At 27.6% G+C, this 16,281-nt stretch overlaps 9 protein-coding genes across 9 annotated transcripts; 7 read left to right on the top strand and 2 right to left on the bottom strand. All coding sequences in view use genetic code 12, as the record gives it.

Annotated features, from left to right (window-relative positions):
- Positions 1–54: 54 nt before the first annotated feature.
- Positions 55–1,587, top strand: KGF55_004607 (uncharacterized protein; the record flags this gene model as incomplete). Its single annotated transcript, XM_051759530.1, has 1 exon — positions 55–1,587. One exon carries the CDS (start codon positions 55–57, stop codon positions 1,585–1,587), a length of 1,533 nt encoding a protein of 510 aa, XP_051612567.1.
- A 131-nt stretch (positions 1,588–1,718) lies between these two features.
- On the bottom strand, positions 1,719–3,596 carry KGF55_004608 (uncharacterized protein; the record flags this gene model as incomplete). The annotated part of the gene is made up of 1 exon (XM_051759531.1): positions 1,719–3,596. The coding sequence occupies one exon, from the start codon at positions 3,594–3,596 to the stop codon at positions 1,719–1,721; it is 1,878 nt and encodes a 625-aa protein (XP_051612568.1).
- A 1,460-nt stretch (positions 3,597–5,056) lies between these two features.
- On the top strand, positions 5,057–6,442 carry KGF55_004609 (uncharacterized protein; the record flags this gene model as incomplete). Its single annotated transcript, XM_051759532.1, has 1 exon — positions 5,057–6,442. The coding sequence occupies one exon, from the start codon at positions 5,057–5,059 to the stop codon at positions 6,440–6,442; it is 1,386 nt and encodes a 461-aa protein (XP_051612569.1).
- A 1,039-nt stretch (positions 6,443–7,481) lies between these two features.
- PTR3 (Ptr3p) lies at positions 7,482–9,536 on the top strand (the record flags this gene model as incomplete). The annotated part of the gene is made up of 1 exon (XM_051759533.1): positions 7,482–9,536. The coding sequence occupies one exon, from the start codon at positions 7,482–7,484 to the stop codon at positions 9,534–9,536; it is 2,055 nt and encodes a 684-aa protein (XP_051612570.1).
- A 168-nt stretch (positions 9,537–9,704) lies between these two features.
- On the top strand, positions 9,705–11,198 carry CYS4 (cystathionine beta-synthase; the record flags this gene model as incomplete). The annotated part of the gene is made up of 1 exon (XM_051759534.1): positions 9,705–11,198. One exon carries the CDS (start codon positions 9,705–9,707, stop codon positions 11,196–11,198), a length of 1,494 nt encoding a protein of 497 aa, XP_051612571.1.
- An 89-nt stretch (positions 11,199–11,287) lies between these two features.
- KGF55_004612 (transcription elongation factor DST1) lies at positions 11,288–12,196 on the bottom strand (the record flags this gene model as incomplete). Its single annotated transcript, XM_051759535.1, has 1 exon — positions 11,288–12,196. The coding sequence occupies one exon, from the start codon at positions 12,194–12,196 to the stop codon at positions 11,288–11,290; it is 909 nt and encodes a 302-aa protein (XP_051612572.1).
- A 114-nt stretch (positions 12,197–12,310) lies between these two features.
- On the top strand, positions 12,311–13,033 carry KGF55_004613 (uncharacterized protein; the record flags this gene model as incomplete). Its single annotated transcript, XM_051759536.1, has 1 exon — positions 12,311–13,033. The coding sequence occupies one exon, from the start codon at positions 12,311–12,313 to the stop codon at positions 13,031–13,033; it is 723 nt and encodes a 240-aa protein (XP_051612573.1).
- A 613-nt stretch (positions 13,034–13,646) lies between these two features.
- On the top strand, positions 13,647–14,252 carry KGF55_004614 (uncharacterized protein; the record flags this gene model as incomplete). The annotated part of the gene is made up of 1 exon (XM_051759537.1): positions 13,647–14,252. The coding sequence occupies one exon, from the start codon at positions 13,647–13,649 to the stop codon at positions 14,250–14,252; it is 606 nt and encodes a 201-aa protein (XP_051612574.1).
- Positions 14,253–15,347: 1,095 nt separating this feature from the next.
- Positions 15,348–15,929, top strand: UBC8 (E2 ubiquitin-conjugating protein; the record flags this gene model as incomplete). Its single annotated transcript, XM_051759538.1, has 1 exon — positions 15,348–15,929. The coding sequence occupies one exon, from the start codon at positions 15,348–15,350 to the stop codon at positions 15,927–15,929; it is 582 nt and encodes a 193-aa protein (XP_051612575.1).
- Positions 15,930–16,281: the final 352 nt, after the last annotated feature.

Raw genomic sequence — 16,281 nt, forward strand, 5'->3', positions numbered from 1 at the left:
AAATTATCAACTACAATTCCAGATTGATAATCCAAAAACCCACTAACGATTGCTATGGATAAGGAGCAGAACAATATCAAGGTGCTAGTTAGAGTGCGACCTTTACTATCTAGAGAAATACAGGATGAAATACCTCAGTCTTTAGTATCAATGCCATCAAATGAACAAACGTACTTACAAAATCCTAAAACAAATGAATCAAAGTCCTTTTATTTTGATGATTGTATATGGTCATTTAATAGAAAAGATCCACATTATACAGATAATTTACAATTCTATAAACAAACTGGACCTGATTTGTTAACTCATTTATTTGAAGGTTATAATGTATGCCTACTAGCGTATGGTCAAACAAGTTCAGGTAAAACTTATACAATGATGGGAGATCAAACACAACCGGGAATAATACCATGTTTAATAAATGATATATTAAAACAAATGGAACTATCAATAAATCAAAAGATTCATTGTGAATTAAAATTTTCATATATGGAAATATATAATGAATCAGTAAAAGATCTTTTGAATCCCAAAAATCAAACAAAATGTAAAATTAGAGAACATCCACAAACTGGTCCATATGTTGAAAATTTAAAAGAAATTACCATTAAGGACTATAATCATTTTTTGCAATTATTAAATTCTGGAAATTTGATAAGATCAACTGCAACAACATCAATGAATGATCAAAGTTCAAGATCTCATGCTATTATAACTTTAACTTTAAAACAAATAAAATTTGAAAATATCAATGATAATGACGATGGCATTGATAATGAAAGTATTGGAGAAGCAAGTGAAGAAATGATATCAAATATTAAATTAGTTGATTTGGCTGGTTCCGAAAGATTAACAAAAACTAAATTATTTGGTCAAAGTGATAGAATTAAAGAAGGTTCATTAATTAATAAATCTTTAACAGTTTTAGGAAGATGTATACATTTATTGTCCACTAAATCCAAATCAATAATACCATATAGAGATTCAATTTTAACATATATTTTAAAAGAAAATTTATCTGGTAACTCAAAAACTTGTATGTTATTTTGTATTTCACCATTAGATTATGAAGAAAGTTTACAAACTTTAAATTATGCAAATGAAGTTAAAAAAATTAAAACAATTGCGAAAGCTAATAAAATTAAATTATCAACAATTATAAATTGGGAAGAGTTACAAAAATCAGATCAATCATTAATTGGTTCGTTAAAGAATGAAGTTGAAATTTTGACTAGTAAATTATCACAATTGGAAACAAATGAAAATGTAAAATCATCATCATCCACGTCCATTTCAGATTCACCAAATTTCACAAAAATTATAGAATATTTAGAAAAAGATTCATCAAAATTTAAATTTGAAAATAAATATTTAAAAAATCAAATAATTAATAAAAATAATCATATAATTGAATTGAATAATCATATTAATTATATTGAAGATGAATATCAAAGACTTTTATTAAATTATCAAATTCTAAAAAACTCAAAATTTCAAGATTCAAAATTACAATTACTTAATGAAATACAATTATGTAATGAAAATTTTAAAATTGATTTAACTGAATTTGATCCAAAATTATTTTAAGAATATATAGATTTTTTTATGCTTTTGAAGATATTTATTAAAAGTTAATATACATTTCTTCACATGACTTAAAAATTAAGACATTTACTTAACCACATTTATAGTAAGTCAAACCATAGCTGTATCAGTAACTAACGAATTCTTCTTTTTTTACTAAAAGACTTTGAAATTAAAATTTTTTCAACTCCATTAACAATTTCAAAAATAACTTCTGAATCATAATTTGTTAAAATTGCATCAATATGAGGATCAACATAAAGCAATGAATTCATTAATTGAATCGCACCTTCTGGTGTACGTTCTGAGGTTACTTCTTTTAATTTTAAATCTTTCAAATGAATACAATTATCTAAAACTAAACAACTTAAATCTTCAATTTTATTAATCGATAGGTTCAAATGTGTTAACCCTGATGGGAAGTGTTGAGAACTGAAAATTGAAAAAGTAATTTGATTATTTTCTAAATCCAACTTTTTTAAATTATTTAATCTAAAAAAATTTCCTTGAATGGTTTTTAATTCCAAAACATTGATGATCAATTCCTCTAATGATTTGGGAAGCTGATAAAGGTCCAATGATTTGATATCTAAACCTATCATTTTCAATTTGGTCAAATTTTCACATTGAAATGAAACTTGAAGAGATGAATATGATCTATGTTTTAATGAAACTGAGCTTTTTAATACCAAGTTTTGCAAAGTAGGTGAATTAAAACATACATTTTCGTCTAAATCTGTTAAAATATCCAATGGATCAAACCGGTATGGCCCTGGCTCTAAACATGAGGAATAATTGTCTGACATATCCAACACTTTCAAAGATTTTAATTGATTCAAGTTTAAGTAGAGTGGAAAAAGTATTACGTCATTGTTTGTAAATTTAATCCGTTCTAGCTCTGGAAAAGCAACATGACCTTCAGCTACAACGAGGCAATTTGAAATGATGATTTCAGACATTTTTTTGGGTAAACTGACTACAACTTGTTTTAACATAAGACATGCAAGCCCATCTAATTCCAAACAATTGAGTGTCCTCAGAACTTCAATATTTTCCACTTCTAGGTTCTGCATAGTATCGCAAATCTTCAAATTCTTCAAATTTGGAGGGAACCGAAACTCAGCACCAACACAAATCCGCAGCTCCCAGAATTCTGAAAAGTACGAGGAACTAAATCGATCTTCTTGTGATACCTCCTTTATTCTTTGAGGATGGAAATTGCTGATGAAATTCAAAGTTTCCAACGAATCGGGGTACAGGGTATTAATTAGGTCAAAAAGTTCAGGACAGCTGGATATATGAAGTAAGTTTAGATTCTTGTATTTGAATAGATCACCCAAAGTTTCAATATCACAAGAGTCAAGTCTTAAATTTTTGATGGACAATGGAAGCTGAATATTATCCAATGAACTCATCTCGTGGAGATTTTTGCACTTCAATGATTCGAGATGATGTAAATCACTAATATCCAATTTGATTTTATAACCTTTATCTAGTGTTAGTTCCTTCAAGGATTTTGGAAATTGTATTGGAAATAAATCGAAATGAGATGTTGTCAATGATTGTAAGAAGGTACTTTGAACAAAAGTTAGGAATGGTTTAACTTTTTTGTTTATAAAATTCTCAAGACAATGATCTAAATATTGGTCCAAATGCAAACCAACTATATGAACTTCTTTCAGAATCGAGATTAGATCAGTAAATGTAGTACCCTTTAAGATCTTAACTTCATAATTGACTAGTTTGAAACTTGGTTCATTTATTAATTGACTGATTTGTTTTACATTCCCAATTATTAATGATGGTATAAACTTAAATAGTTGAAAAAGCTCTATTAATGCTTCAATTGACTTGTTCTGATCATCATTTATTTCATATTTTGGATATTTTTGTTCTAAAGCAATATATTGTAAACCTGGAATATATAATAACTTTTTGATTGTAGATTCATCTTTGATGTTACTGAAGATTAACAATAATATCTCCTTGGGTAATTTGAGAAATGTCTCCATTTAAATGGTGAGTTTTGATTATCTTGATTGGAAGTGATGAATAATATTGGTTGCCACTTTTTTTAAAAAATCAAAAGTTATTTAGACGTGATTTTCTGGCTACCATATGGTGTTTCAAATACATTTCGTCTAAATTTGTTCTCAGCCTAAATATTAGTTTTATATTTGACAAGTATGACTTCCAATCATCTTTGAAATCTTGAGTCAAACAACGTGTGTAAGATTCTCTATTCTGGTTTTTGGGTTTACTTTTGCTAGGAGTCCAATTAGAAAGTAACTAAATCTCGGTTTGAATTTCGATTCTGCAATTCTCCTTAAAAAGATCCTTATACCACTATCACTAAGTTGTAAAAAGAGGTACTTCAAACTTAGATCTCATGACCTGAATTTTCAGTCTGAAACTGTAACAAAATCCTGACTGAATTTCAAACATCTTTGCTTTAGTTCAAACGTCCCACGTAAATTGGTGACTTTAATGTGTCCCTCTGATATACAAAGTAAACACGCAGATCGTGTAACCATGTGAAAGACTAATTTGTAAAATGGTCTCAATCTATATATTATACTGAACAATGAAATTCATGATCGAATCTAGTTGCTGGATACTACAGTCAGGTAATACAAGATATAAAGTTGGCTTCAACATGATTCACTTCGCAGTCTGAACCAATCAACGTGCAAATCAAAGCTTGATCCAAACTTTTTCTACCTACTTTTCTTCTTGTTTGTTTATTTTCATTTTTCATGCCCGAATTCGTCTTGTGGAATATTGTCTGCAATTTTTTGTGAACTAATGAATCAATACATGATATTTGCTTTGTCAATGACCAAATTTAAAACATAATCCATTCCATAATGTATTACAATGTCATCCTTCAGCAATGCAACCTGATAACCTCACAGCAATCGAGATATTAATTCGGATAAGCAAAGCTAGGATCGAAACAAAGTAGACATTTGTCTCATTAATTGAATCATCAGCAGGGTCAATGAAATTGATCAAAGTACGTTTCCACTTTCTTGATTAACAGTCATATATATCTTCCATTACATCAATTATTTAGCAAATTTGTCACATATCAAAGTATTCGCTTAATATACACATTTCATTTGGTAGTCCATCCCCGCTTTGAAGATATATAGGAAACTTTTAGATGACCACGAATAGTTCGAGCTGTGTGTTTGAAATTATTGGTCTGGAACTAGATCAAGTTGGTGAAACTAGAAAATAATCATATGCCCATTCCTTATATGAGCGACCAGCTCTTGTGAATGTCTCTTCCCATGTTTATCTGTAAGATTAAATCATGAGTTTAAAAATAGAAAAATAAAATGAGGGCTCAGTTATAATAAATTTAAAATAAAAGATCGATTAATTTACAACCAAATTTATTTTGTTTATTATCTTTACTTTTCCTAATAGCAACAACTTACGTAATTTCTATAATTCAAATAATACCATGGGTAGTCTAATAGACGGCTTATTCCTCACTTCAGTACAGCAGGCTGTACAACTCACACTACTGGATAATAAACCATTGTTTGTATATATTTCACTGTTGGAAAATACGGAATTAAATGATAAATTTGTAAATAAATTCATAAATCAAGAACTAGTCAATACATTAAAAACAAACTTCATCTTATTGAAACTAATCGAAAATAGTACAGAATTTGAATATTTCAAGCAAATATTTAAAAGTTTGATTGTCCCAAGTTTTTATATTGTGATGCAAGGAAAACTTGAAGCTGTTATAACCGATGATACTACATTAGAAAATTTCAAAATCACTTTAAATAAATTCAACAAAGTAGAGGAAACAACTACTGTATCGCAGTCAGAACCTGCAAACCAGTCATTGTCAAATGATAATTCGCAATCAACAAATTTATCAGATCATGACATATCGGTATTAAAACATAAACAATTAGTAGCACAACAAAAGCAAAATCAAATCAAAGAAAAACAAAGGCTAAGGGAATTATTAAAAGCCGATCAAAGAGAAAGAAAAAGTAAATTGAAAGAAGAAAAAGATAAGTATATAAAAGAATCAAGCACTACACATAACAATATCAAGAAATCCAATAATTCTCAAAATTGTGTACTAGCGATAAAATTATTTGATGGATCAACTATTAAAAAAGAATTTAAATCAACAAATACTTTAATTGATGTAAGAAAATATTTAGATGAAGAAGTCGAAATTATACCATCGACTAGTAATATGCCTTCATTTGCCAGTACAACTTATTTATACCCTACAGGTTACTCATTCCACAGACCAACATTACCCAGAGTCACCTATACCGAAGATCAAGAATCAAATTCATTAAGTAACCTAGACCTAACTCCAAGATCAATTCTTATTTTAAAACCAATATATTCAGAATCTCAAACTAATAATCAAAAACCTGATAATGAAAGAGGAATATTTAAAAACATATATAAAGGAGTAGGTAATCTAGGGAGTGCAATAATGTCATTTTTTGATTATGGTATTGATGATCCAAGAAATAATAATCCTTTGAGTGGTAGTAATCAAGATTTACATTTAACACCTTCATCAACTCAACATTCTCATCAACAACAACATCAACATCAAACTCATCATCATAATGTACCGGAAATTCCACCACCAGTAATACCCGGATTTTTAGGAATAGGAGATAGAGCATTATCTTCATCATTATTAAGTATTCATGAAGAAAGAGATAGAGATAATGCATATATGTCTGATTCTATCCATTCTGATGTCATTCATGAGGTTCCATTCGAATCTAGAGCTTCTAGTCCTAGATTTAATGGTAATAGTGTAAATTTGAATGAAAGAGATGAAGACAAATGATGACGAAAAGACAAAAGATTTATAAATGAGGAAGCTAGTTGTTGATGTGGTAAATAGACAAACATTGATATTACATTAAAAGAATTATCAAAATGATGAATCAGTTACTTAAACCATTCAAGCATGATAACTTGATCAAACAAAATTCAGCTGCCATCTTATGAGTAAAGTTATCAGTGTCGTTATCACATAGCCTAACTTTTAACATTCCATTATTCATTATTCAAAGCTACCAATCACCTCGTAAACTAGTTTCAGAATATTTACGAAACGGGATTAATATAATATCGGTTTAAAGTTTGTAATAAGTTAATTTTACAACAAGAATTTTTTGACATGATGGAATGTAGAAAACTTAGGATGTAATGTATTTTTCAAACTCACCTGATTGACTGGGATTTCGATGGATAAAAATTATTTTCTTCTGAGCTAAATCATTAGGATTGCTCTAAGTTTTGATGCTTAACCCAGACCCAGCAGAATTAATTTATTTGACCCAAATTTCATCACATAGATTACATTCATTATGAAATTTTAAAAAAATCGAATATAAAGGCTTAATGTTTTCAATATACGAATCAAATTTGGTCCTCATTATTTACCTCTTCTGATTTTCAGTTACTTGAATTGTTGAAATGAGTCTAATCCAGGCTGATCGGATTGACCTTGAACCATCTTGTATATTCATCTAAAGTCATACTTCAATACTGTGCAAGACTTAACTCAATTCTTATCGTTATTTTCTTTCTGTTTGGTTAATTTGAGCTTAATTTAGCACGTATAAAATTAGATACAACTTTTTCTGTGGACCTAAATTCTTCTACAATCTGATCAAGGATACCTTTTCTACTATCTGATTGAAAAACCCCCGACTTAAAACCTTTATAATGCAAAGACTCTAATCTTGTAAATTCTCCTAATCTCTAATTGAAATTTTATTTATCAATTGATAAGCGAAAGAGAAAAAAATGTCAAAAATTATATTTTCTCTATTTACTGAATTTAGAAAATATATTTCCAAGATACAAAATCAAAGTATATGGATAAATCAAATCTAGAGAATTTATTAAGATTCCCAGGATATAATAAAATTATTAATGATGCGTCAGTATTATCATGTGGTTGTTTAACATCAGAATCAATTTTTTTAAATGAAAATTTAGTCAAGTGTCCTAATTGTCAACAAACAAATGTTTCAATTATATCTAATATTAAACCATTAAGAGAATTATATCATATTTTAAATGACAAGCGAAGACGATCTTCTTCAAGAAAAAGTTTTAAAGGTATTGAAGAATCATCATCTCATTATAATATAAATGAATCTATGGATTTATTAACTTTGTTTCATAAATTTGCAAAAGAAGAACAAATTGAACAATCAAAATCAAATGTACAACCAATAAATATAATTGATCAAAAAAATCAAAATCAAAATCAAACTCAAAATCAAAATCAAAGAGAAACTTCAATTACTTCATCATTTCCAAGTTCACCATCTACAAATTCAGCTTCTGTTTCTCCTCAAAATTATAGAAATTATGCTACTGAATCATTAAAACATAATAGTAATGTTAGATTTGAAACACTACTAGAAAATGTTAGTGAAAGAAAAGAATATAATTTTAGTAAATGTTTCCCATTTCATAGAAAATTAGTTACTTTCCAAACTCAACAAATGAAATTAAATTTAGGTCCTTTAAAATTAGGTTCATCAGGTATAAAAAAAGCTATAAGTTTATCAATACATACTTATATAGATTTTCAAAAAGGCTTGGAAATTACTAGGTTTGTATTAGTTAGTGAAAAAAGATGGGAATTATATGAATATGTATTACCTTTAAAAGATACAGATATATCACAAATAAAACCAAAATTAATATGTAGTGGTAAATCATCAGGAGAATATGGTGAATCAAGTACAAATATGAATCAATTGAAAATTCCAGGAGATAATGAAATTTTAAAAAGAAATGATTTTGGTAATAAATCAGAAGATAAAAATTCAATTACTGAATTAAAAAAAAGATTATCTACTTGGGATCAAATGTATTCTCAATTAACTAAAAATTTTTTGGTTATATCTGGTACAAAGGGAGTAATGAGAGTTTTTAATATTGATAATAATTCAAAATATCAAATGGGTGAACCATTATATACATATTTAACTGATTTTCCAATAAGATGTTTAGCAATATCACCAAATGAAAAATTAATAGCTTGTGCTATAACAGCAAGAGAAAAAATTTCAGATAAAGAACAACCATTTATTGCATTACATAAAATTGAAATATTTGAAGATTTTTCTATAAAATCAATTGAACCAATAATGATTACAATTCCTTATCGAGATCCTATAAAAATTTTAAATTTTAATGCTACTTCAAATCATTTAATTTGTGGAACTGTTTGGGAATCAAGATATGTTATTATAAAATTACAAAATTTAGAAAAACCTAAATTAGTATATACAGATGTTCCTTACAAAAAAGATGAAACAGTTTCAGATAGAAGAGCAGATGATGAATTAATGATGACAAATGAAGGTATAACTGATTTACAATTTGGTAATATAAATACAAATACAATATTAGTAACTTCATGTTATGTATATAATAGACCTGCATTATTGTTTAGATTAGATGGAACACAAATAGATTCAACAAGATCAGGTATTGATGATTATAGTAATAAATCTTTTACAAGTAATGATAAAGATGATGAAAATTATTCAAGAATTAAAACAGTTGAATTAATTATGAAAATTCCAGAAATTGGTTCATCATTACATAGAGCAGCAATATCTCCAAGAGGTGATGGTATAGTATATTTAGATAAAGATGGTAGATTATTTTTAGTTTCTGCAACAAATTTTAATTCAAGATCAAATTCTTCAAATAAAAAAACTATTGTACAACTTGGTGATGTTTCAAATTCTGAAAGATTTACAGAATCTGCTGCTGTTAAATTTCTGGCTGATGGGTCTAAAATATTTACAGTTGATAGAAAGGGAGTTTTTCAAATATTTGATTTTACAAAAGGTATACCTGGTGAAGATTTAGACGTTGTTAAATGTAAAATCATAAGTTTATAGATAGATACTTGTTCAAGTAGTTTTGTAAAGTATGTAAGCCACACATTAAATTGGAACAAAACATGTTTCACATTTCTTTTTTTCTGTTGATAATATTTCACTTTTTTTTTTTTCATTTATAATAGAACCATTTCAATAACCACAAATCAATTCAAAGAAACAACTACAATGTCCAGTAGCAACACTCCTCCACCTCCATTGAAAGATGATGTTTTAGATCTCATAGGTAATACTCCATTAATCAAGCTTAATAGAATTCCACAATCATTAGGAATTAAAGCTAAAGTTTATGCAAAAGTAGAATTATTTAATGCTGGAGGTTCAATAAAAGATAGAATTGCTAAAAATATGGTTTTAGAAGCTGAAAAAACTGGTAGAATTAAACCAGGTTATACTTTAATCGAACCAACTTCAGGTAATACAGGTATTGGTTTAGCATTAGTTGGAGCAGTAAAAGGTTATAGAACTATTATAACATTACCTGAAAAAATGTCAAATGAAAAAGTATCAGTATTAAAAGCTTTAGGTGCGGAAATTATAAGAACTCCAACTGAAGCTGCATGGGATGATCCAGAATCTCATATTGGAGTTGCAAGAAAATTGGAGAAAGAAATCCCCAATTCTGTTATATTAGATCAATATTCAAATCCTGCGAATCCTGATGCTCATTATTATGGTACAGGATTTGAAATTTGGGAACAAACTGAGGGTAAAATCACTCATTTAGTAGCAGGTGCAGGAACTGGTGGTACAATTACTGGTATGTCAAAATATTTAAAAGAAAAAAATCCAAAAGTTCATGTTACTGGAGCTGATCCCAAAGGGTCCATATTAGCAGAACCAGAAAATTTAAATTCAAGTACAGAAGGCTATTTAGTTGAAGGTATTGGTTATGATTTTATTCCTGATGTATTAGATAGAAAATGGGTTGATCATTGGATTAAAACTGATGATGCTGAATCTTTTAAATTAGCAAGAAGAATTATAAGAGAAGAAGGTATTTTGGTAGGTGGATCATCTGGTTCAGCTTTACAAGCTGCTTTAGAAGTTGCAAAAGATTTAAATGAAGATGATGTATTAGTTGTTGTTTTCCCAGATTCAATAAGATCTTATTTAAGTAAATTTGCTGATGATGAATGGTTAAAATCAAATGGTTTTACAGTTGAAGAAAATGAAAATGTTAATAAATCTGAAGACTTTTTAGCTAATAAAACTATAAAGGATTTAGTAGCTGGTAAAGCTCCTGTTGTAACTGTTACATTATCAGATACTGTAGCGAAAACTTTTGATTTATTACAAACTAATGGATTTGATCAATTACCAGTACTTAATAAATCAGGTCAATTAATTGGATTAATTACATTATCCAAAATATTAAAATCATTATCAACTAAAAAAATTCAATTAACAAATTCAATATCATCAATTATAATAGATTTTAGAAAATTAGCAGATTTTGAAAAATCAAAATCAATAAATAAAGAATCTGGTTTTACAAAAAGAAATTATGATTTAATTACATTAGATACTAAATTAAATGTGTTAAATAAATTTTTTGAAACAAATTCGAATGCTATAATAACTGATGAAGAATTAAAACCTGTTCAAATTGTTACAAAAGTTGATTTATTATCTTATATGACTAAAAATCTTTCCTACTAAATTATGAAAAAGGGAGTAATAATATTAATATACAGATATAAAAGAAATAAATAGCCATTTGTAATTACACACATACATGTAATGTAAGTTCATGAAAATTTCCATCTATTACCACAATTTTCACAAGTACAAAAAGTAGTTAAAGGTTCATCAGCAGATCTTGTTTGCATTTGATAATAACTTACTTTTTTATGTTTACATTTTCCACAAGTAAAACGATCAGTAACTGCTCTTTTTTCAGTTGCACCTTGAGCATCAAATAAATTTTGTTTATGTAATTTTTCAATTTCCTTTTTTAAAGATTCAGGAGCCATTTCATTGGGTGACATTTTTATAAATTTTGATGCTATAATTTGTCTTGTTAATATTCTTTCTCTTAATTCTGGATTTTTTTTATTTTTTAAATTCATTGTAAAACTTCTTAATTTATTTCTATATGAATCATTAACTTTCAGATATTCTCCTTTAAAAACTTCACTTTCTATTTCCATTGCAATTGTTAATATATGATTTGGTGAATCATCTCTATCTACTGCTAATGATGTATATAATGCACTTATTGATGCATTACGAGTATCATTATCGTAATGATTAATATTTACTCCATCATTTTTAGGATTTCTTGGACCATTGAATTTTGTAGTTGATGAATTAGGAGGAATTGATGAAGAAGAAATTGGTGTATTTGCATTTGAATTGGTAGTTGATGAAACAGGAGTCGAACCAGTTGATGATGTTGATGATGCCTTTTTAGACTTGTTTTTCTCAGCTTGAACTGCTTCTCTCCAATTTTTTATCATCTTTTTAACTAATGAACTTATTTCATTATTTTCATTACTTCTATATTTATTTACAACAACTCCTACTTTAGTTTCTCTTAATAATTTTTCAGTAGGTTTAACTTCATCATTTAATATGTTTAATAACTTTAGTATAGTAGTATCATCTATTGCTTTCTCCAAATTGGAAATTGTTGATTTAACTTCCTTGGTTTCCATGATGATAACAAATACTTAGATGTGTCTTGTTTTTGGTTTTTGACTTTTTTTTTTTTTCTCTTGATATCAACTTTTTACAATCATAATCAATACAACTAGATAACATCAAAGCAAATGAATTCACGAAGTACTTGTGTATCCCTAGGTAAATTCCCATTTGATTATACGGAAGAACAAGTAAGAGACATAGCAAAATCAGTTGGACCAGTATTAGATGTAAAATTATTATTTGATGAATTAACAGGAAAATCAAAAGGATATGCTATTGTAAATTATGGAGATGTTGAAACAGCAGGATCAGCAGTTAGAAATTTAAATTATACTTCATTACCAAATGGTAGATTTTTAAAATGTTCAATAATAAATGATTATGATATGAACATTAATTCAAATTCAGAAACAATAAAATTACCTCCATTACCATTAGGTATACAAATTCATCCAAATCAAAATGCTTCACAAGTTATATCATCTATATTAACAAATATTGATTCAAATTCTGCATTACAAATATTAAAAGAAATTCAAACTATGAGTATAGAAAATCCCAAGGGAACAAAATTATTATTAGAAAGATTTCCTCAACTTTCTTTAGCATTAGTTGAATTAGGTTTAATTTCAAATACAACAAATCATGAATTAATTGAATTAACTTTAAATAAAAAACCAATTGAATTAAAAGAATTAAGTATAGATCATGTAAAACTTTTAGAATCAGTTAATAATTTAACTAATGAAGAAATTGAAGAATTAAATGAAAATCAACAAGATATAATTAAACAAGTGAAAGATGAGATTGCAAAAGGTTCTTATGGAGAGATTTTAGTTGATATATAGTTTAGTCTTCTAGGAGTGTATAAATTAATGATGTTATGATAAAAAATAAATGTTTTAATGAGTTTACATGTGTAATGGTAAATTGTTGGGTATTCTTGCAAACTATAAAATATTTCGTAAACTGAAACCTCTGCTCAATGATGAAACTTTTCAGATGATATAGCTTATTAATCATTGAAGGTATAGGATTTAAAGAATAAGAAATAAAGTAGATTAAACTTAGCATATGATTCAAACACAAAATATGAAACATTTCAACGGAATTAATTAAATTAAAGTTTCTAAACTGAATTCATTTAAATACGTTGTTGGTTTCGATATATAAATTTATAGTCTATGTATAAAGTATAAAATGTATAGTTTATTAGATTCACTCTAAAATAAAATAATAAAGATTATTTATTGTTTAGCTTAATTCCGATTAACTCCTATATATGCATTAAGAAAATAAATATAAAGAGAATGAAAGAAAAAAATGTTGAACAGAATGTAATTGATTCCATATAAATTTCAAGTTAAATCCCATCCACATTTAATTTTTGTTTGTCGAGGATCAAAAAGCTGAGGTCGATTGGACTATCACATACAACAAATATACTCAAAAAAGCATAGAATGACGAATCATCCTCATCAACATCATCATCATCATCACCACCATCATCAACACCAACATCAAATTGATCATTCAACACAACATAAATCACATTTATCATCAAGTACAATACCACCAAGAAGAAAAACAAGAGAAGAAATATTAGCAGATTTTGAAAATGATTTAATAAAATTTGAATCAATGTCTATAAAAATAGATGGTCATGATGAAGCATTAATATTTTCAAGAAATATGGAACCAATGCCTCAAAGACTTTATTTCATATTACCTGAATATTGTACATATCATTTAAGTTTAAGATATAAAATCAAACAAAGACCATTAAATAAATTATCATATCATCAAACTGTTAAAAAATCAGGAATAATAGTAGATTCAAGAGATTTAGCAATGAATCAATGTGCATTAGTAAATAATCCTTATGATGAAAATGATTATCATGAAATTACATTTATACCTGCTGGTACTCCAGGTGGTGCTTTTTTAAGAGGTGAATATCCTGCTAAATCTATAATAAAAGAAGATGGTAAAACTATATGGTCATATAAATGGACAATAAAAATTGTTAAAAAAGCAGATAAACCACAAATTGGTGGATTTGATTAATAGAAGACAGAATGATGAAATTAATTCATTCATAATTCAGGCAAATTTATAGACTAACAGTAATATACTATTAATACATGGAATGCATAAAAATAGATGATATAAAATTGTAACTACGATATTTCTTCAAAATTAAGTAGATTAATTTGCGTAAGACGAAACAATACGGAGATTATTAAGACAGTGATCACTCTGATTATTCATACAAACAAGCCAGCTGACGGAAGATCAGAAATTACAGCCTTGGGCCTAAATATTAATTAAAGGTAAATAAATATCACGCTTATTTACACGTGACCAATATGAGCTTTTTCTTTTTTAAGCGGTAAAATACCTCTCATAAATTTAAGCCACTTAAGGATAACGTATCACAATATTCAATCATTCTCGCCCCACATATGAGCATGAATTTGAAGGAGATATAACTCCCGAACAATTGTGAGTTTGAACCTAGTTTGTCATACTTGAAGCATATACTAGGTTGAATAATCACTCTCTCGGTTAAAAGCTCAAGTTTCGATCAGACTTGCAAAGTTGTCATAGAGCCAATCGAAGTTTTAATAATCGTGTGAGTTTTAAGTCCGACCGATAAACTATGTCAATATTTTGATGAGCAAGGCTAAGCTTCTAAATTGATTCTTTAACTTTCATTTTATTGAATCGGTTCATAGCTTGTATTGTTACAAGGTGTTCAACAAGATGTTGAACAAGTCAGAACTCATTTATTATTTTGTAACAGATTAAAAAATTTGTATGACTTTATTATTTTATTTTCTTACCTAATTTTTACGAACTTCTTTATCTTATTAATTTTATATTACTACCTACTTTCTTACGATTATTCTCAAAACACCATTCATCAACAAATATATTCAAATATCAAGCGTACTCAGTATATATTTTAAAAAGAATATTTGAGGAAGAGACTCATTATACAAATAATCTATTCTCATAGAATAAGACTATCGGAATTCAAGAATTAGCAAAGGAACAGATCAAAAAAATTAAATCAGATTATCATTACAACTAAATCTACTTTCTAATCAGCAAAAATTTGACAATTCACCAAGAAACAAAGTAATATTTGCAATAAAAATGAGTTCCCCAAAAAGACGTATTGAAAAAGATGTTATGGAATTAATGATGAGTGATCATGATGTAACATTAATTGATGATTCAATTCAACAATTATTTGTTATATTTAAAGGTCCCAAGGAAACACCATATGAAGGAGGACTTTGGAAAATAAGAGTAGAATTACCAGATCAATATCCTATAAAATCTCCATCAATTGGTTTTACAAATAAAATTTATCATCCAAATATTGATGAAGGTTCTGGTGCTGTATGTCTAGATGTTATAAATCAAACTTGGTCTCCAATGTTTGGTTTATTAAATATATTTGAAAATTTTTTACCTCATTTATTAAGATATGCTAATCCAAGTGATCCTTTAAATACTGAAGCTTCTAATTTAATGACAAAAGATGAATCTAAATATAATGAAACTGTTAAAAAATATGTTCAACAATATGCTAGTGAAAAACCTATATTAGACGGTGATGAAGAGAATGATTTAGATGATGATGAAGATAATGAATTGAGCGATGTTGGAAGTTTATCAAGTGATGATGATGAAGAGGAAGAAGAAGAAGTAGCTGGTGATTTAGACATCTAAACAAAAGCTGACAAATTTTTCAAGTTCCGTTTTTTTATTCTTTATATTCGTTTGAGTTTATATTCGTCATCTAGGGTTAAGGTAAGATTGTTTTATGTTTTGTTTTGTTGGTTTTTGATTTTATTAGGTCATTTTATTTTATACAAGTCAGTTTTAGAAAAAAAATTTTTTAATTCAACTGTTTGATGGTGTCTGACTCTTGCGTGCTCTTAGATTGGAGCCAGCTCTTTTATTCCTCGAGTATAGTACACATTGTTTAACGCTTCAATAACTCTCTCACCTTTGAATTGACCTGAAAAGTTTGTGATTAATTTTAGAGTTACAAAACTGAAACTTCAATATCAGATTTCAC

Source organism: Candida pseudojiufengensis (assembly GCF_024610245.1).
Source record: "Candida pseudojiufengensis strain CBS 10847 chromosome Unknown scaffold12, whole genome shotgun sequence".
NCBI classification, from domain to species: Eukaryota; Fungi; Ascomycota; class Pichiomycetes; order Serinales; family Debaryomycetaceae; genus Lodderomyces; species Lodderomyces pseudojiufengensis.